At 42.1% G+C, this 21,716-nt stretch overlaps 1 protein-coding gene and 1 long non-coding RNA gene across 2 annotated transcripts; both read left to right on the top strand.

Moving 5' to 3' along the window:
• Positions 1-623: 623 nt before the first annotated feature.
• LOC121402836 lies at positions 624-1,628 on the top strand. Its single transcript, XR_005966804.1, has 4 exons — positions 624-691; positions 1,032-1,073; positions 1,210-1,497; positions 1,587-1,628. It is a non-coding gene; the product is annotated as an uncharacterized LOC121402836 (long non-coding RNA).
• A 334-nt stretch (positions 1,629-1,962) lies between these two features.
• On the top strand, positions 1,963-4,532 carry LOC121402868 (extended synaptotagmin-1-like). Its single transcript, XM_041589590.1, has 9 exons — positions 1,963-2,003; positions 2,175-2,295; positions 2,822-2,983; positions 3,077-3,162; positions 3,256-3,304; positions 3,410-3,499; positions 3,588-3,692; positions 3,873-4,180; positions 4,284-4,532. The coding sequence occupies exons 1-8, from the start codon at positions 1,963-1,965 to the stop codon at positions 4,068-4,070; spliced, it is 852 nt and encodes a 283-aa protein (XP_041445524.1). The 3' UTR covers positions 4,071-4,180; positions 4,284-4,532.
• The last annotated feature ends 17,184 nt before the right edge of the window (positions 4,533-21,716 follow it).

The following is a 21,716-nucleotide window of genomic DNA, read 5'->3' as shown; positions in this document are numbered from 1 at the left end:
TTACGTATTGTTTGTTTGTTTCCCACCTCCCTCTCTAGGTAAGACGGATCCAGTCGAGAAAAAGGTGCTCCAGGGTGTTACGCCGATCGCCTGATGGGGTCATGCAGGACTTTCAATGTGTGGGCCGACACAAAGCGGGGGGTTCAGGCCGATGCTTCCTCTATAGTTACGCCCAGTGGCATAGACTACCGGGGGAGCAGGGGGTTGCGATTTTGTTACAGGAACCCGCACCCCGCCGCAGGGCCCCCCCGGCAGATCGCCGCCCTGCCTGCCAGCCGACTGTAGTCGGCGTGGGTGCCGAAGAGAAAATCGGCAGATGTAGTTGTTTACCAGTGCTTTCGAGTCATTTCGAGGCCTAGCAGCAGGAAGAAGAAGCGAGGCTCGCTCCCGATTTCTTTTTCTGTATAGTGTGAAATTGATTCAAATTTTTTTCCCCTTTTTTTTTTTTAACTTTTTAACTCCTTTTTCTAATGATGTTTGAAAAACTCCAAACTTTTTTTTAGACCCATTTTTGCAGATTTAATATATATCCTGTCCCTGTCGGCTTCTTTTTAGGAAACCAACGCATTAAAATAGGATATGTTATAGTAGGAATTCTGATATGGAAGCGTTACAGGATCTGAAGAAAAACCGCCGTCCCACTGAAAAGACAGAGGATGAACCCAAAGAACAAAAAAAGTCTCCAAAAACAGTAAGGCTCCCGTGTTCTCTGCTTAAAGGGGTAGACATTTCAATTGTTTGTATTGAAGAATATCATTTTATTGTTACTGTTACTTTTTATTATTTATCAATTCATGTTTAATTTGCATATGCAAATTAAGATTCGCATTTGGTTCTGCCCGGCAGAAGGATTCGGCTGAATCCAAATCCTGCTGAAAAAGGCCGAATCCTGGCCGAATCCCGATCGAATACTGGATTCAGTGCATCCCTACTTAAAATAGACTTGGTTTATTATGGAGCAAAAATGTAGACTTTTAAATACAATAATGGAACATGAACCGTAAAACGCTTCTTCCTCTCTGTTCCTGAAGGTTCCACGTGAAGACTTTGAGAAAATCGAGTCCCTGAATGTGGTAAGTTTTACATATATATATTTATTTACACTTTATTCTTTGTCACTGGATGATTGTACATGGGAAATTTGGGCTTGCATGGGTATGTACGTGTCTAAATCTCTAACCTCTGCCTTTTCAACTTTTTCAATGGCAGATTGTTAAGGATATATGGCATCTTCTTTCCAAATACGTGGAAAAGATGATTCGAGAGAGGATTCAGCCTGACATACGCGCCAAAAGCAATTATCTTGCCTCGTTCCGTTTCATCAATATCGATTTTGGCACGAAGGTAATGATCTCTTTCTGTACTTGGGTTATTCCTCTTCTTGTAAATAGATTTCTTGTAACACCCCAATCTTTATGCTCAGCCCCCACAGGTAAAGTCTTGGAAAACTCATGCGGATCCAGAAAAAAAGCAAATAATGTTGGATCTCGATATCAGGTACATTTCAAACACCCCTTTTTTCTAATTCCTTTGCCCACTCTGAAATGTCCCTTCCTTACATAATTGTCTTTTGCTCCTTTTTTCAGTTATAATGCCGACATAAAGGTGGATGCTGGTTTTACGGAAAAACCCGATAGCCGGCATCAAATCTATAAAGGTGAGTCTACCAGTCTTATATCGCGTACGTTAGCTGCTTCCTTTGCATTTATTATATATATAAACATTACTTTCTCTTTTGCAGCTGGAGGGAATCTTGCGGGTAATTTTGGCACCGCTGATGGAGGACTCACCCATATTTGGAGCACTGACCGTTTATTTCCCTCATCGTCCAGTAAGTTAAGATTTGGAGCTGGTAAGATGAAGGTAGAATTCATATGTAGTTAGGAAACCGTTGATATTTCTAGTTCTGTAGTCTGAACTCTTCAATGTGACTGTGCATTTATTGCAGGTATTGGAACTACAATGGACGGATTTGCCCACCTACTGAATATTCCTGGACTTCAGTAAGTTGACTTATATGTACTCATACTCTGCCCTTCCTTTCCCAGCTATTGCTTTTGTCTTTAATCAAAAACGTTATTGCGCTTTATTCCTCTCCCAATTCCCTACCTGCTCTATCTAGCTTATTTGTACATTGGAATAACATACATATTTCCTTCTCCCATCTCCTTCAGAACGCTGTCGGAAAAAGAGCTTGTGAACCAAATCGGACAGATCATCATTGCGCCGCAGCATTTCAGCCATCCCCTTGCAGCCAGATTTGATTTGGCTAAGCTGCAGTTTTTAGAACCCAGGGTAAGGCCTAGTTTGTATTTTATAGCCTTCCTGCTTCCCTGTAGAGAGTCAAGGGGGCAAATTCACTAAGATTCGTTGTTGCGCCAGCGTCCGCTTCGCCGCACTTTGCCTGGCGTATTTTTGACAGCGCTACGCAAATTCACTAAAATCCGAAGTTGCGCTCAGGGAAGCGTAAGGTTGTGAAGATGCGCTAGCGTTAATTCGCCAAGCAAAGCAAAGTTACACTAGCGATGCTTAATTTGCATACGGCGCCAAATTGAAGTTACAATGGAGGTATATGTCGCAGCACTACACAAGCCTGGGAAACCTTCAAAACAGCAAATAAAATTTTTATTTTGCCCTACACATGTGCCCACTGTATAGTTAAGGTGCCATGAGTTAGGAAATGTAGGGGGGAAGGAGGGTAGCCTCAAAAAAATTTTTCAATCTTTTTCAGCCTATCACCCATAAAAAAAGAAATAAGAAAAAACACCAGTGTTTTTTGGGACTTAGAAAAATGTTTAACTTGTTTTTCACTTTATTATAGAATGCGCTTCATATCCGAGTCATAGAAGCCAAAAACCTTGTTGCCAAGGAAATTTTAACCAAATCATCGAACCCTTATGTTGTGATATGCGGAGGAGGAACAACAGCAAAGACAAGGGTGATACACAAGAACTTGAATCCAAAGTGGAATGAGACCTTTGAGGTATCGCATCACATACCCAGATATTTATCTGTACAGTAAATTCAGTAGATTGCATCTTAGATATTATAACCACATTTCTCGTTTTATCCTTAGATATTATATTCTGACCTCCCAGACCAGGAGATAGAATTTAATCTCATCTCTGACAAAGGTGTTAAGATAAACCAGCAATTGGGCAGGTGAGTATGTCCATATGTGACCCTATAATAACAATAAGCAGCTGTAGAATCTGTAGATACAGTTTCTAACTATTTTTCATTTCCCATATCTAGTTGCAGAATTAGAATTAAAGAGGTGCCAGAGAGAGGATTCATAGACAAGGTAAGTGTAGCCAGTCATGTTGATATATAATGATAATAATAGTAATACTAATAATACAAAGCTTTCTGAGGCATCTGACTATGTTTTTTTACTTTACTATTTTAGTGGATAGATTTGGAGAACGTAAAGTCTGGCCAGCTTCATATCAAGGTGACACATCTCAGGCTACTTTCAGACCCAACCCAACTGGAAGAGGTAAAGTCTCTGTTCCTTTACGCTGGCTGCCGTGGAAATACGTTGGAATGTTTTGTTGGTGCATCAAATTTTTTTTTTGGTTTTCCAGGTGCTGAAAGTAAACGAACAATCTCGGCCAAAAAGAGATAATGAGATTGCTTCAGCCGTTCTGTACACCTATATTGAAAAAGGAAGGGGTCTGCCTGTTCTACAAGTGAGTCAGATTAAAAGTCCCTCTAACTGCCATTCCTGTCCCTACTGCCTGTTATTATCTTAATAACTTACTCGAGTATTTAAGATATAATAGGTGTAAAATATCTCCCAACACCAAGTTGAAAGTTTCCCTTTTCCCATTATACACCAGTATTGATCGACATCTGTTCTTGTCCAACAGATGAAGAAGGACAATCTGAAAGCGTTAGCTGTCGTGCAGGTTGGCGTTGAAGACAATGTAAAGAAAATTGGAGTAAGTATTAGAAGAACTGTCCAAATATGTGTTACTTATGGAGGAAGGGGAGGCGCTGATTGGCACTTCCTTGTACCCTGTGAAAATATCTGTTTCATTAAATGGCCGTGCCAGATTACATTCTGAATACATCTTATTTCTATTTACAAAGCAGAATAAATAACGGAGAAGCAGAGTGGAAAAAGAGGTTCCAGTTCTTGATAAGGAACCCACTTAATGAGGAACTGAAGCTTAAGGTAAGTACAAATGGGCTTTTCTTGCGGCTGCTGTTGTACCCATGTAGGGTGCTGTGTTGTGTTTCTTTGCTTTCTGACCCACTTATGACCGGTATTTTCACAGGTTCACAATGAACACAATAAGCCCATCGGAAGTATTACTGTGCGCCTATCTAGCCTTCTGGCTGCTTCGGAAATGACCTTGCAGGACTGGCTGCCCCTTGAATCAACTGAACAGAATAGTGAAATCCGGGTGAAATTACAATTGAGGGTAAGTGGCATACACTCTATTGTATTAATATCATCTGTGCTAGAATATTTTCAGCTTTAAAAGACACTGGCATAAACAGTAACAGGGGGGAGGCAGGCCCGGGTGCAGACTGCAGCCTCTATCCGGAAGCGTTTTTTCAACGTTTTTCGCCGGCACAAACTGCAGGCGGGCTCACAGGCGGGCCCTGCTAGAATTGCACCCACTGCTCCTCCGGTAGTTCAGTCACTGGCCATTAAAGAAACTGTCTCATGTGTATATCGATCCAGTGTTATGTGTTTTCCCCTTAGATTTTGACCCCTGATGTTGGAGCTCCATCGCCACAAGGAAAGACCAAGGCTCAATATATCAAACCACGGACCAAAGTCAAGAAGCACTGATCGTTCTTAGCCAGAAGTCATTCTTTCTGAGAATTTCACCACCAATTAATAATTTATTTATAAAAAAAATTGATTTTCTAGAATTAAAATACTGTTTATTCAATATAACATACATTTTACAATCATTAGGTGACTGACATATGGAACATACAGGATCTAGGAGGCACATTAGCTCATAAGTTGTTGGACGTGGAAAAGTTTCATAGCGACTTAATGCAGTGTTGTATTTGAAGAAATCTAAATATTTCCTCTTGGGTAATGTTATACTGGTCACGCAATTGTTGCACTGAGAGTAAGGGTGTCCGTTTAGTAAGGGAATATACTGTAGTCAGGTTGTTTTGTTCCCACCCTGGAAGGTCCCACCAGAAATCCCCGGAGGAAACTCTGGGTTAAACAAAAATACAGCTGGTTTAGATGGAGAAACAAATTTATAAGGCCAAATCTGTGCCGTATCTTGAGAGAATTTGACTTAAGGTATGAAGATCCAAATTACAGAAAGATCCGTTATCTGGAAAACGTCAGGTCCAGAGCATTCTAAATAACAGGTCTGGGACCTAGGACCTAGTACTTGATCCCAACTAAAATATAATTAATCCTTATTGAAGGAAAACAATCCTATTTTGTTTATTTAATGTTTAAGCAGATTTAAATTATAGAGATCCAAATTACAGAAAATCCCTTATACAGAAAACCCCATGTCCCAAGCGTTCCTGATAATAAACCTTACATCTGTAATTGTGACTGACAGAATATGAAACTGTCAGCTACAATTTCAGGTGTTTAATGGCAGCAGTTTCTCCCCATGAACCTAATCGACGTGATAATAAAATTTGACATAAAATAAACCAATACATTTGCATTTAATGGTTATAAATAATCTCAGCAGAGATTATTATTAATCTCCAAATAAAGCATTTATTCCTGATTCAAATGATATTGTTTACCGGTTATTAAGATCAAAGCTAACTCGCAGGTCTCCCTCCCACGGTTGGACAAATCTCAAGTCCTTTGTAGAAGTTAAATGGAACATATGGAACATACAGGATCTAGGAGGCACATTAGCTCATAAGTGGTTGGACGTGGAAAAGTTTCATAGTGACTTAATGCAGTGTTGTATTCGAATCAATCTAAATATTTCCTCTTGGCGAATGTTATACTGGTCACACAACTGTTGCACTGAGAATAACGGTGTCCGTTTAGTAAGGGAATATACTGTAGTCAGGTTGTTTTGTTCCCATCCCTGGAAGGTCCACCAGAAATCCCCGGAGGAAAGTCTGGGTTAAACAAAAATACAATCCAAGGATAAGGGGGTTGCGGACACCGCCAGCTGGTATCAGTAAATGTGAACCGGAACGTGTTAAAACAAATCCATCTTTATTAGACAATTTAAAAATAGCGGGCAGGGGAAAGGAGAACAAGCTTGACGCGTTTCGTGACGTCTAGGTCACTTCATCAGAAGCTTGAAGGCCCCCTGCTGGATCCTCACAGAAATAGCACCCATAATTAAGAACATTGAGAACATATGTTAAAAGTCACGTAACAGGTACACTCTGTATTCAAATAATGATAAACATATATAAAGATAAGCATATTTAACAGCAACAACGTATGTACTGCAAGATCATAATATGATGTGAACATGGTTATATAAATGTTAATAGAAATACTTATTTATAAGAATAATTGTAAGGATATCAAGTCGAGGAGTGCAAGCAGCACCAAAATTATGAAATTGGAAAAACCATACAAAATTATTCAAAATTATGCAAAATTATACAAAAATATACAAAAAATATAAATTTTAATTTTAATTTTATGAAGGCCCAAAAATCATCAAATATTCGGAAAAATCAAAAAACATCACAGAGAAACGGGAAAAAGGGAGCTAAAGAATAAAATACGCTGAAAAAGAAGCTTTGAAAAAGGTAATAAACTAGCAGTCAATGAAACAAGTCAGTTCCCATTCTCTATTTAGCCCATGTGGGGTCACCGTATTTAGCTTAAAGATCCAGTAGGCTTCTTTCCTAAGGAGGGAATTGTCAATTTCCCCCCTGCGTATATTTGCTACTACCCTATCAATTACCTGAACTGTAATGCATGCTTTACTGTCATGTCTATCAATCAAATGTTTGGAAACCGCAGAACTGCAATCTCCACGTGTGATGCTACTCAAATGTTCCGATACTCGCTTCCTAAGGGGACGGGTAGTCTTGCCTACATACTGCAGACCGCACTGGCAGGTAATAAGATATACAATATTGCACGTACCACAGTTTGCGTAAAAATTGATATTATGACTCCTCCGATCCAATCTACCACAAAAAGTTTTTGAGGGTTTCATATATCGGCATGTGCCGCAACGACTGGCACCACACCTGTAGCACCCTTTAACTGTTAGCCAATGTGTAGGCCCGGGGGACTCGGACTCTGAAAAGAGGCTAGGGGACAAAATCGACCCCAGACTGGGACCCCTTTTAAAAGCAAAACTGGGTTGAGAAGGTAACGAATCCCTTAATCTGGGATCCTGGCCCAAGATATTCCAATATTTCTGTACAATGCCCCGTAGTTGGGCACTGTTACGGGAGTAAGAGGTGATAATCCTAGGACATTCATTTCGATTGCGACCTTGGCATCTAGAGTTCCTGTTTGAACCCAAATGAGTTGCCTTCTTGGATTGGGAGGCCAATAAATCACTCCGACTTGTGCCCACAGCTCTATCATAGGCTGATTTGACATCCAGAAGTCATAACCCGTTGGATAAACCTATCCCATAGGAGCATAGCTTGTTCATTAAAGGAGTCCCAAGTGGTACAGATCCTGCGTAGACGCAGGAACTGGCCCACTGGGACGCCACGTAATACACTTTTGGGGTGACAGCTGGCCGCATGTAACAAAGTATTGCGGGTTATCGGTTTCCGGTACAGATCAGTGAGTATTGTATCACCTTCAACATAGAACTTGATATCTAGGTAGGACATGGTGGTGGGATTACATTCACTAGTAAACGATATCCCCCATCCAGAGTCATTGCAATATCTAACAAATTCGCTTACAGTTGTCTCATCCCCCCTCCATATCAAAATCAAATCGTCGATAAACCTAAAAAAAGAAACAATGTGGCACCAAAATGGATTCTGTTCTCCATAGACGAAAGAACGCTCCCAAAACCCCATAAACAAATTGGCATATGAGGGCGCAAATCGCGCCCCCATAGCCGCTCCTCTCTTTTGAAGAAAAAATGCCCCATTAAACATGAAGTAATTTGAGGTGAGGAGATATTGCAATGCTCGTAATAGGAAATCATTCTGAACCTCGGGTATAATTTTGTGTGACAACCAAAACTGAATGGCAGATAATCCGCGTGTATGTTCAATTGAGGAGTAAAGTGAAGTGACGTCCATAGTGACCCACAGGTAAGAGGGGTCCCACCGTATCTGTTGAATTTATTGATGCAGTCTGTACTATCCCGAAGATAGCTTGGTAGGCCAAAAACCATAGGTAAAAGAGACAATCAACATATTCAGAAAGATGCTCATTCAAGGAGCCTATGACAATGGGTCTACCCTGAACATTCACAAGAGTCTTGTGGACCTTCAGCCAATGGAAGATAGGTATACGGGGGGAATCACATTTAAGATAATCAAATTCCTTGTCACTCAAGATACAATCATATTTGGCTCCCTCCAATAGACGTTGTAATGTATTCTTAAACTCTTTGTATCCAAAGGTTCATAGGTATCCCTATCTCCAAGTTGTCTATATGCTCTACTTTGTAGTACTCTGCATCCAAGAACATACCGCATTCTTGACTACAATGTTTTATTTTGCTTAAGTCTAGAGATAGCTAGGATTTCACCCTTACTTAAATTATCAGAACCACAGCTGCCTTTGAGTTTACAAAGATCCTTGGTTACCAATTCTGAAAAGTGTCAATATAAAACCCTCTGCTCTGGATCGGATAAAACTTAGATTTATGCTGAGACCAGTGTGTAGCTGAACCATCCAAATGCGGCATTGCCCCTGATTCACACAAAAGATCTTCCATAATATTCAAAGTACAATTCTTCAAATGTACATAGCCCTATACTACTAGCCTTATTACCTCTATCAAGAGCATTGTGGGAAAGACTATTTCCATTATCAGTAGTGGGCGAAATGTCCACAAAGTGGTCATCGCCAGGAATAGACTCTACATTAAAGTGTCTCATTAATGTTAATTTACGAATAAAGTTGTTAATTTTCCAGAATCATATCAAAAATCTGTTGATCATATTCAACGAAATTCAAGCCATAATTCAAAACTGTGGTTTCCTCCCTGGTGAGTCTATAACTAGACAAATTGATGACATTATTGTCGGAAATGTTCAGGTTGGAATCAGAGGTTAGTTGCGTTTGTTGCCATGCTTCTTTTTGTTGTGTGTTTCCGGCCCTCTTGGATCTATCGGACCTAATAGGACCTTCTTCTTGTATGGATCCAGACCTCTTGGATCTATAGGGCCAGGCTGGCTCCTTGTTTTCCTGTCCCTGTCTATGGGGATCCCCCATGATCGCGTCTGTCGTTGCGTCTGTTGTCTTCCTCCGAGTCGCTCATTGAGAATTCCCCTTCGGTGTATAAAAAAGAAGAAGAGGACGCTGCTCCTTCCGAAAGATACTCATCATCATTCCTGAAGCGTACCTTCTTTTCCTGAACCGATGCCCCCCCTTTTTGCGGTTGAAAGATTTAGAACGGAATGAGGCAAAACTACTTTTAATATTCCAATCATAGACCCGATTTAATTCATAGTCCCTCTTATCTCTGAGAAATTTTTCCCTCTTAATGCGTTTCACCTCAGTTTCACATTTGTTGACACGTTGTTTAATCTCGCCCAGGAGTTCAGCAGTATCAACTTTAGCTTCATACTTAAGTAATTCCAGCTGAACCTCCTTTATATCTGACTGAATTAAACTGTGTTTCTTGGTGTGAAAATCAATAATCAGTTCCATTAATCTGGAAGAACAGGCAGAGAGAGTACTGTTCCAGGCTTCTACAAAATCCTTAGATATATCTGAAAAGGCTGGAAATTTCCTAATTCGGAGCCCTCTGGGTATTCGCCCCACCTTCAGATAATTTTCAAGGGTAGATATATCCCACCAGAGTCGCATCTCTTTAATCATATTTTTCTCAAGATGTCGGCATAAATCTGTAGTATCATCAGTGTTTGAAAACGGAAATATATCATCATAGCCAGCATCTGAAAAAATATCTGCTGCCTGTCTTTCCCGTGTGCTGAAGCTGCTTGCACTAGCGCCCAAAAATTCAACCCTGCCCGCATTCAAAGTAACGGTTCCATTATCCATTGTAGAAAAAATATAATAATAAATGCAAGATATGCAACGTAGCAAAAAGTCTTTGAAACAATGTTATATTGTAGAAACGGCAAAGTACTCACTCTCCTGTGACGGACGCTCCCAAAGCCAGACCAAATACGAACGGAGGAAATTCAAACGAGAGCAATCCAAACCTGGGGAGGTGAGCATGCACAGACAGCCTGGTAGATGTAACCGCTGGGTCCGCTCTGGCCGCGGCAAACAACAATCCAAGGATAAGGGGGTTGCGGACACCGCCAGCTGGTATCAGTAAATGTGAACCGGAACGTGTTAAAACAAATCCATCTTTATTAGACAATTTAAAAATAGCGGGCAGGGGAAAGGAGAACAAGCTTGACGCGTTTCGTGACGTCTAGGTCACTTCATCAGAAGCTTGAAGGCCCCCTGCTGGATCCTCACAGAAATAGCACCCATAATTAAGAACATTGAGAACATATGTTAAAAGTCACGTAACAGGTACACTCTGTATTCAAATAATGATAAACATATATAAAGATAAGCATATTTAACAGCAACAACGTATGTACTGCAAGATCATAATATGATGTAAACATGGTTATATAAATGTTAATAGAAATACTTATTTATAAGAATAATTGTAAGGATATCAAGTCGAGGAGTGCAAGCAGCACCAAAATAATGAAACAAAAATACAGCTGGTTTAGATGGAGAAACAAACTTATAAGGCCAAAATCTTGAGAGAATTTGACAGAAATCCCTAGAGGAAAGTCTGGGTTAGACAAACCCTGAGAGAATGTGACAATATTGGGTGTGCCCTTATTTATAGAGGGAAGTTTAGAACATAAGGGGGGATGAAGCCCATTTAGGGATGAAATGGGGTTATGCAAGGCCCCCTTCCCCGTAAGGTGCAGCCCTTTTAGCCTCCTCCACCCCATTCCCAGTTAGCCCCCAGGTAAGAACAATGGAAAGGGGGAAAAAAAGTGGGGGTTGGGGTGGAAACAGAGGAGGAGCGTTGAGCAGGGCAGGGGTTTTAAGAGGATGTGGTTTGTGAAGAGTTCATACGTATTTGTTTTTTGTTTCCCACCCTCCCTCTCTAGGTAAGACGGATCCAGTCGAGAAAAAGGTGCCCCAGGGTTGTTACGACCGATCGCCTGGATGGGGTCAGGAAGGAATTTTTCTCATAGCACTTAATTGGCTGAAAAGTGCTAGAGTTTTCGCCTTCCTCTGGAGTACCATTATCTGTGTTGGTGTCTGGTTCCCTAGCTCCTAGGGCAAGTGGCGGTCTACTTCATGTTTGGAAATTTTTGGGCATTGAGCCCATGTTTTTTTGAGTTGCACATTGTTTGGGCAGGGAGCCCACGTTTGGAGAATAAGAGCCGCAACTGGGGTCAGGGTGTACCTTAACTTTGATTCTTTAAGTGTAAAATAAAGCCTGTGACCTCCACCGATTTTGCCATAATATGTCTCTGTGTTTTAATGGAATGGTAAAGGCACAACTTGGGGGATAGGGGGTTCCTTGGCCTATACATTTCGAACATGTCCACAAGAAGGCCAGTGTTTTTATGGACTTTCCTTGTGTACACTACATCCCAAGATAGTACAGTGGGTCACCTTACAGATTTAGGGTCTATGGCCTTGTTCAATGGTCAGCTCTATGGTTTATGGACATAGATATATTGATGTCAGTGTGAGCATTATGTTCAAGCTGTTTGTAGACGTTCCCTGTGTCTGTATTGGTTTATTCCAGACCCCCAAAAAACAGTTTAACTAGTGTGTGTTGATAGGGGACTTCGACTGAAAGTCTGCACAGTAATGTAGATACTAATTTGACAAGCAGAGTCAGAACAGGAATCCATTTCTTTGAATCAATTAACTAAGAGTTAACACAGCAACATATAACAGCACACTGTAAAATGGTGGCTTAGTCTTTCTAACACTCTCAGCACAGGAACAGGACGAACAGAACATGTGACCAGATCTGATCTGTCCTACTTTTCTGTGGTGTGGGCAGAAATGATGAAAAGGAAAAAAATAATAATAAAAAGGAGCGCTGGGGAGGGAAACCTGTAGCCCCTTAATATGCGCTGGATGAGAGGAGGTTAATGAGACATAGATGCGATTCTGGTGCAGAGAAGGGAAAATGGCCGCTGTTTGTTTATCAGGTTTATCCAAGGAAAAGAGCCACGCCCAAAACATCCTTTAGCCCAACCCTTTTGGGTGTAACACTGTGTACAAAGTATTTCGATGAAATTTGATGGGGCTTCAACCACAATTTGAGCAATTTTACTGAATGCAAATTACAGATATTCCACTCACAACTTCTCTCAAAAACTGCACAAGCTACACACAACTTCCTGCTTCCTACTTCCTGCTAAAATATTTCTCTCCTTTTTATAAGGTAGAGACTCATTAATTCCAGCTCCTATACTGCCCGCGAGCCCAGTAAAGTACTGCCCCTGTTATTGTCCTTATCTGTTGTGTCTCAGAGAATTGTGGGAGGCACATACCTACCCCCCAGAGTCTTTTCAGTCACTTGTCTCTGTCCTTGAATAAAAGGCACCTATCTAGTGCTTCCAATCCCTATTTCTGTAGGGAAATGAGAGAGAGCAGACAGTAACCCTTCCAACACTTTCCTCTTGTCTCTATATATATTAGGTAGCGGAAGGAGGGTGGTTTGGGCATGTTGTGCCCAGTGACTTTCTTTGGGTCACTTTTCCTGAAGTTTAACTTTGGCGGTTTGGCCCAAGGAAATGATTCCCTGTGGGAAGTCTGTATCAGGAATTGGGTATTGCCTTTTGTAGGAACATGGTTTCAAGGCTAGAATGAAGAGATTTCGGATAGTACAGTTGTATCACAGGGTGATCAGGGACTATTTTGCTGTTTCTCTCGCTTTGAGAGACTGTGTGTGTGACATCCTTCAGGAAAGCCTTCGCTATCTTAATGGCAAGAGACTCCCCCCTAAGTTCTTTGACAACTGTTGGCTTTCACTCCAAGGGAAACTCTATGTCTGGGGCAACTTAAATTATCTTAGTATTGGCAGCAAAAATTGCCCCTGGGAGTGTGAAGAGGAAGAGACCCAGGATCACTTTCTGGTCAGTTGCCCTGTGACTAGAGACGTGTATGGTCAGTTAGCCGCAGCTCTTAACTGAATTGTTCAGTGTAAAAATAAAAACTGGGTAAATAGATAGGCTGTGCAAAATAAAAAATGTTTCTAATATAGCTAGTTAGGCACAAATGTAATGTATAAAGGCTGGAGTGATTTGATGTATAACATGTCAGTCAGGACACTACTCTCTACTACTACTCTCTTGGTTTACACTGACTGGTTACCCTGGCTACCAGGCAGTAACCAATCAGAGACTTGAGGGGGGGCCACATGGGTCATAACTGTTGCTTTTGAATGTGAGCTGAATGCTTAGGATCAATTGCAAACTCACTGAACAGAAATGTACCATGTTGCCCCCCTTCAAGTCGTGTTCTGGCTGTTTTATTAGACATCTGTTCACTCTGTTTGTATTGGTATTGGTATTGGTATTGTCTCCCACACTCTGATACTGCTCTCCTTTTATCCTCAGGGTGATGGCAGAGATATTGCCCAGCACAATGTACGAGCAGAGATATGTCCTGGAAATGATTTATTTTGTTCTCCATGCATTTCTGGAAGGGTGGGGGAGTTTAGTTATTGTTTTTGTGTTGGGTGGTACAAAGGCCATATGGACAAAAACAAGACTTTGCAAGTTTGGCCTTGTGAATTGGTGGTTTGGACTATTGCCTATGGACAGAGGGATGGACTCTGGGGGCAGGAGGGTGAATGGGTGGGGTTGTTGGTTTTCTGATATGTTAACGTTTTGAATTAATGTAAGTGCATTTTTATATAAAAAATCCCTATATATTAAGTACATCCCTATTTCTATCATGTACGAGAATTTGAATGACAAAAGTTACATAATGCCCATCAGCGTTCCATGTCCTGTATAATTTGGCCAGCTGTTAACCCTCCAGATGCTGAGTCTCCACCAATCTCCGCATCCTCACAAAGCCCCCTGAACTTGCTTTAAAATGTCATTTTCAAAAGACTCTTTAACAAGGAGTCTATATGTTCTCCTTGTCTGTATGGGTTTCCAGTTCCTCCCACCTTCCAAATAATACAGGCAGGTTAATTCCTGATAAAACCACGCCACTGTTATAAAGGCCTTCAGTTTGCAAGCTCTACTGGGTTATCCACATTATCACGAGAATATGTCAATGTCGCTTTAAAATCCGTACCGCCGATCCCTAATCCCGTGCCAAAATATTTCTCAGAACTCAGGTCAAATTAAGAAGTTATTCTTATTGTTTCTTATTGAACGATTTTTCTTCGATCAGAAAAAGCTTAGAAAAACTTATGGGGAAGGTCCCATAGGCTAACATTGTAACTCGGTAGGTTTAAAGTGGTTAAGTAGGTAGTCAATTTTTTTTTTAAAGAGACAGTACTGTCGACTATCGAATAGTCGAACGATTTTTAGTTAGAATCGAAGTCCCTAGTCGAAGTAGCCTTTCCGATGGTCGGAAAGTACCCCAAAAAAAACTTCGAAATTCGAAGTTTTTTTACTTTGAATCCTTCACTCGAGCTTAGTAATGTGGCCCGAAGTCTACTAGAAAATCAATATAAATGTAAACATTAAATAAACCCAACAGGCTGGTTTGGTTTCCAATAAGGATTTAATTATATCTTAGTTGGGATAAAGTACAAGGGACTGTTTTATTATCACAGAGAAAAAGCAAATTGTTCTTAAAAATTGGATTATTTGGATAAAATGAAGTCTATGGAGAGGGCCTATCATAATTCAGAGTTTCTGGAGAACGGGTTTTCCAGATAACGAATCCCCTACCTGTATGATGTAGAGAGTAATATCGGAGGAACAATTGTTTTCATTTTTTATTATTTGTGGTTTTGAGTGATTTCGCGTTTTTTTCAGCAGCTCTCCAGTTCGCAATTTCAGCAATCTGGTTGCTAGGGTCCAAAATAAACTAGCAACCATGCACTGATTTGAATTAGAGGGCTGGAATATGAATAGGAGAGGCCTGAATAGACAGAGGAGTAATAAAAAGTAGCAGTAATAATAAATGTGTAGCTTTACAGAGCATTTGTTTTTTTAGATGGGGTCAGCGACCCCTGTTTGAAAATTTGAAAGAGTCCCCTGTAAAAGTAAGCACGCATGGCGGAGGGGAAGGGGTGGTTGAGCAGACGGGCCCATGGGGACATTTGGATTAGCAGCCCCAAGCAGGCCTTGCACACCCCAGTCTGAACCTGGTATTGTATACTAGTGATGGCGAATTTGTCCCCGTTTCCCTTCACCAAAGAAAATCGCTACAAAATTTGCAAATCGAAATATTTCCTCTTGGGGAATGTTTATACTGGTCACACAACTGTTGCACTGAGAGTAAGGGTGTCCATTTAGTAAAGAATATACTGTAGTCAGGTTGTTTGTTTTCACCACTGGAAGGTCCCACCAGAATCACTGGAGGAAAGTCTGGGTTAGACAAAAAAACAGCCTGGTTAGATGGAGAAACAAACTTATATAGGCCAAATCTTGAGAGAATTTGACAGAAATCCCTAGAGGAAAGTCTGGGTTAGACATACCCTGAGAGAATGTGGACAATATTGGGTGTGCCCTTATTTATAGAGGGAAGCGCTTTAGAACATAAGGGGGGGATGAAGCCCGTTTAGGGATGAAAATGGGGTTATGCAAGGCCCCCTTCCCTGTAAGGTGCAGCCCTTTAGCCTCCCCCACCCATTCCCAGCTAGCCCCCAGGTAAGAACAATGGAAAGGGGGAAAAAGTGGGCGGGTTGGGGGTGGAAACAGAGGAGGAAGCGTTGAGCAGGGCAGGGGTTTTAAGAGGATGTGGTTTGTGAAGAGTTCATACGTATTGGTTTTTTGTTGCCCACCCTCCCTCTCTAGGTAAGACGGATCCAGTCGAGAAAAAGGGTGCTCCAGGGTTGTTACGACCCGATCGCCCTGGATGGGGTCAGGAAGGAATTTTTCTCATAGCACTAAATTGGCTGAAAAGTGCTAGAGTTTTCGCCTTCCTCTGGAGTAACATTATCTGTGTTGGTCAACAGATTTGCTAGGGTCAGCTGCCGGCTAGGCATCAGTGCAGCTCTAGGTCTACGAATTGGTTACAGTGCAGGCCTACCTTGAGTGAGTCACAAGTGTGCATCAGACTGGGACTGCACGGTCTTCTCTGATGCATGCAAGTGACTGGGCTAGTGCCTTTTATGCACATTGAGGGAGCAGCAGGTGGGCAAAAAGGCGGTCACTGAGTGCGCCCGGCCCTGTGATCTCTACTTCATGTTTTGGAAATTTTTGGGCATTGAGCCCACGTTTTTTTTGAGTTGCACATTTTTGGGCAGGGAGCCCACGTTTGGAGAATAATAGCCGCATCTGGGGTTCAGGGTGTACCTTAACTTTGATTCTTTAAAGGGGAAGAAAACCTAGTCAGCGAAAAAAACCCCACCCCCCCTCCGTTTGTTGCCCACCCTCCCTCCTCCCCCTGGGCCTATCCGTCCCGCTGGGCAAATGCCCCTAACTTGTTACTTACCCTTCTGCGCAGGTCCAGTCCAGGGAGTTCACAGACGACATCTTCTTCCACGCGATCTTCTTCCTGCTTTGAACGGTGCATGCGCAGTAGGATCATTTCGCCGGTACGATCTACTGCGCATGCGCGTGACTTTTGGCGCATGCGCAGTAGATCCGTACCGGCGAAATGATCCTACTGCGCATGCGCCAAAACGTCGTTCACTGCAGGAAGATCGTGTGGAAGAAGATGTCGTCTGTGAACTCCCTGGACTGGACCTGCACAGAAGGGTAAGTAACAAGTTAGGGGCATTTGCCCAGGGTGACGGGCAACGTTTTTTGCACCAACTAGGTTTCCTTCCCCTTTAAGTGTAAAATAAAGCCTGTGACCTCCGGGGGGCGGAGCCGGGATGTGAACGGGGGTAGACGTGTGTAGCTGCAGCTCCCGTGTTTTTCACTGATCCTGAACAACTACCTGCTGCTGTCTCTCGACACAAAGATTCTACGTGTTAGCTATATCATCTACCGGTGGAAAATGCCTCCTAAAAGCAATTTGAAACCCAAGGCTGACGGCGTACAGAAGTTTTTCGCAAGGCACATGCACAAGATGGCGACGCGGCCTTGGATATGGGCGCCAGTACTGCGTCATGCAATACGGCTTTATTAGCGGAGACTGAAGGATTCCCTGAACAGGTAACGGAGCCTTTCCTTCAATCCTTAATGCTAGCAATCACTGAATCCAAAGCATCGCTATCGGCTAAGCTCACTGACACGGCGACTACAGTCACATCTAAAATAGAAGAGATCCGTCGTGGACCTCTCGTTGATCCGCCAAGATATGCAGAAATTACGCGAACGCACCGGAAAAACTGAACGCCGCATAGGTGAGCTGGAGGATGGCGTCAACCCTCTTCAAAGACAGGTACAGCGGCTTCAACAGGACCACAAATTGCTGTTAGCGCATGTCGACGACTTGGAAAACAGACAGCGACAGATCCAATCTTCGCCTTATAGGCCTTCCTGAAGGAAGCGAAGGGACTCATATGGAAAGTTTCCTAGAGGGATGGCTTAAAGATAAATTAGGCCCTAATTTATTTTCTCCACAATTTGCGATAGAAAGGGCCCACAGGGTCCCGGCACGCAGGCCTCCCCCTGGCGCTCCTCCAAGAGCAGTTGTACTTAAAATGCTAAACTTTAAGGACAGGGATGCGGCACTTCGAGAGGCCAGAATCAAAGGAGAAATCACTCAAGGTAACGCTAAAGTTTCACTGTATCCGGATTTTTCGCACTATTGTCCAGAAAAAGCGTAGCTCCTTTATTGAAGTGCGGCGAATACTGCGGGAGCATAAAATACAATATGCAATGCTGTTCCCTGCGAAACTACGCATCACCACAGGGGACTCCTCCATCTTCTTCGACCAGCCAGACGAGGTATCAAAATGGATCGAGACGCATCTGCATGCTGCCCCGAGCCTTCAATCTCCTCGCCGAGAGAACGCAAATCCTTAAGGATCTCCTAATGTCAATATAATGGAAGCACCTGTTTCCTGCTACGAGGGAGGCCAGTTCCTCATACCAAGTGCTTGGTTGCATTATCGCTATTTTCAAGTACCATCAGAGATAAACTACCTAAAGTCATTTGGCCTTATAATTCAACGAGGGATTTGGTACCGATGCCGGAAACTTTGTGTTCTGTCTCCTAAATTTTAACCCCGGATCACCAGCAGACAACTTAGCGGGAAGCTATGGCTACTAATCGAGAAAGTTACAAACTCTCTTTTCCTCCATCATTGCTAAAGTTTGGGGTACAGGCTCGGCTATGTTTAAATTTGAGCAGGGGTGGGTGTGGGCAAAGTTGGGTCCAAGGGATTTTTGTTTGTGTACTAAATTTTTTTTTCAGTACGTTAAAAAAGTTACTGATGACAAGCTATGTCTTATAAGCAAGTTGTTTTACATTAATACATATCTATGGTCCAATGTCTAATGTGTCTGTGTGCTCCTGGAACGTCAGGGGCCTTAATTCTAGGTTCAAGCGTGCACAGTTATTCAACTATCTCAAAACATACTCCCCTTCACTATTATTTCTGCAAGAAACCCACCTTACCGGGCAAAAAATCCTCGCATTAAAAAAGGCTTGGGTGGCTCATCACTACCATGCCACATTTTCTACGCATTGCCAGAGGGGTGGCCATATTGGTGAGAAAAAACTTACTTTTTGAACTGCTAAATATTAAGATAGACACTTTTGGCAGATATATCCTTATGCACTGTAAGATCAACTCTAGTCCATTGGTTTTGGGTAATGTATATCTTCCTCCTCCCATGTCTATGGATACGCTCCAATCTATATTTAATAAAGTACTGGAGTTTCCCCCAGCCCCTTTCTGCCTTGATTGGAGATTTTAATTCTCCCCTTTACCCTAACATAGATAAAACTATCCTCCACGGTGCTGACCCCGACCCCTCTAGCTGTCTGGGCTCAGAACTTGCTCTGACAGAGGTGTGGCGCTGGAAACACCCACACACAAAACAGTTTTCTTGTCACTCACAACGCACCAAACCCTCTCCAGGATAGATTTGGCTCTGGTCTCAAATGACTTCTCCCCCTGGTTACAGATGCGGTTTATCTCCCTAGGGCCTTTTCTGATCATGCCCCCACTTCTGTTAAACCTACAAATACAAAAATATCCGGTGGATAAACTATGGCGTCTCAGCCCTATATGGTTAAAAAATCCGGAGGTCCAAGAGTCTATTACCCAGGAATATTAGTGAATACTGGGCAAACAATGTAGATACGTCCACCCCAAACATGTGTTGGGAGGCCTCGAAAGCAGTAGCTCGGGGCTCCCTGATAGCTGCAATTAATAGAGCTAGGAGAAACACTAAACAGATGATTCGAACTGCTGAAAGTGAGCTTCGGGAAGCAGAATCGGAGTTTACTAACAACCCTGATGAGGACACTCATAGTAACATGTGTAAAGCACAAAGGGCGTTAGAGTTAGTCCGGACAGCATTGACGGAAAAAAAACTGTTATATGCTTCTCAACGGCTTTTTGACCAGGGGGAAAAAGTGGGGAAAACACTTGCCTATCTAGCTAAGACATCCAATGCCAGTACTGGGATCCCTAGCATTAATAAAGCGGATGGTACTGCTACTACCTCCCCTGGTGAGATAATTAAAGTGTTTACAGATTATTATGCCAATTTATACCAATCCCAGTTATCAGTTCCACAAGAATCCATTAGCTCATACTTAAGTAAATTTCCCATTCCACATCTGGACAACCACCAAAGGCTATTCCTTGATAATGATATTACCCTACAGGAAATAGCTGAGGCCCTTCACTCTCTTCCAAGTAATAAAACTCCGGGAGTGCATGGTCTCCCCTCTGAATGGTATAAACCACAGCCATAGAGGTAGTTCCCAAACTATTGCAGATGTATAATGCAGCCAGGGTGGATCAGAACTCCCGCTTCGCTGTATTCGGCACTAATAGTATTAATACCATAAACATGGTAAAAATCCAGAATTCTGCGACTCCATATCCGGCCCATCTCACTCATCAACACAGATGCCAAAGTATTGGCGAAAATTCTGGCTAACCGTTTAATCAAGGTCATAAACACTGTTATTCACCCCAGATCAGTCTGGGTTCATGCCCTAACAAATCGACCTCCGATAATTAAAGACGGGTATATACTAACCTTCAGATGACTCATGATAATCCTGGCTCACGATTATGGGTATCCCTTGACTCGGCTAAGCTTTCGATACAATAGAATGGCCCTTTTTGTGGGAAGTGCTTGGGGGTATTCGGATTTGGACCTAAATTTATTTCGTGGATTAAATTACTCTATGCAGCTCCAGTTGCTCAGGTCAGAGTGGGATAAATGTCATTATCCCCACTATTATTCGCATTAGCGATAGAACTTTGGCCATAATAATATCAGAGCAAAGCCTGAATAATATAGAAGGTCTCCGCTATAAGACCTGTGAAGAACGTATTGCATTATATGCAGACGACGTTTATTGTTTCTAGCAGACCCAGGGCCCCTCTCTCCAAAATGCTCTATATCTTATACAAGAATTTGGAACGTACTCAGGCTAAAAGTCATTGGGAGAAATCATCTATTTAACCCGATTGAACTTTATTCTCAAGATCTTCGTACTTCAAATACTGATTACTCAGTGGTCTGACCAAATTAAATATCTGGGAATTAATATTGATGGTTAATGAGAACAAATTGTAGATGATATTTAAATCCACTAATACAAAATCTTACTACAACAGCAAATGTCCTGGAAAAACTCCTTAACTCTTTGGGGAAAGATCAACCTTAATAAGATGATTTTCCTCCTAATTCTTATACCTTCTTCCGGAATTCCCTATGAGATTACCTAGACTATACTTGATAAGATCAATAGTGTTGATTTCTTCATTTGGGCTGATAAGAAACCCAGAATCTCATGGAAATCCCTAACAGCGGCAACATCAAATGGTGGGTTGGGCCTTCCAAATCTGTGGTTCTACTATTTAGCTGCACAAATGTCTCACTTACATGGCTGGTTTGTACCTAACCCAGATGATCCCAATATGTTGTTCCACTCTCTTATATTGGGCTCAATTGAATCCCTAGATCACTGCCCCAAAAGGAAGCTGAGAGACTCTAATGTAATACCACCTGTGTTGAGGGCCCCATATGAGGCATGGCAAACTACTCTTCGTACAAAGAGGCTCCAACCTCCCTTGCTAACGCCCCATACACCTATATGGGGTAACTCCCATTTACCTCATTTCCGACATTTATTAGACTTCATTTACTGGCCTAAAATGAACATTAAAACCCTGGGTGATCTACTATATCAGGGATCCTTCCCTTCCCTTTTACAATTGCAGGAGTCTATTACAACTGGGCGGGTAAATGTCTTCAGATATATGCAATTACAACATGCCTTTAGGGCTCAATTTGGCTCAGGGCAGATTGAATATCACTGTTTTGAGTTTGAAGGTATACTTCGAGCG

This window comes from Xenopus laevis, chromosome 4L, assembly GCF_017654675.1.
Source record: "Xenopus laevis strain J_2021 chromosome 4L, Xenopus_laevis_v10.1, whole genome shotgun sequence".
Lineage (NCBI taxonomy): Eukaryota > Metazoa > Chordata > Amphibia > Anura > Pipidae > Xenopus > Xenopus laevis.
This window is presented reverse-complemented; position numbering and strand designations above follow the sequence as displayed.

Bases quoted from the DNA above. Each gene is read 5' to 3' on its own strand.
- LOC121402868 (XM_041589590.1), top strand. From the start codon at position 1,963: ATGGACGGATTTGCCCACCTACTGAATATTCCTGGACTTCA. The intron at 3,163-3,255 runs GTGAGTATGTCC...TCCCATATCTAG, and splicing joins ATAAACCAGCAATTGGGCAG to TTGCAGAATTAGAATTAAAG. The intron at 3,693-3,872 runs GTGAGTCAGATT...CTTGTCCAACAG, and splicing joins GGGGTCTGCCTGTTCTACAA to ATGAAGAAGGACAATCTGAA.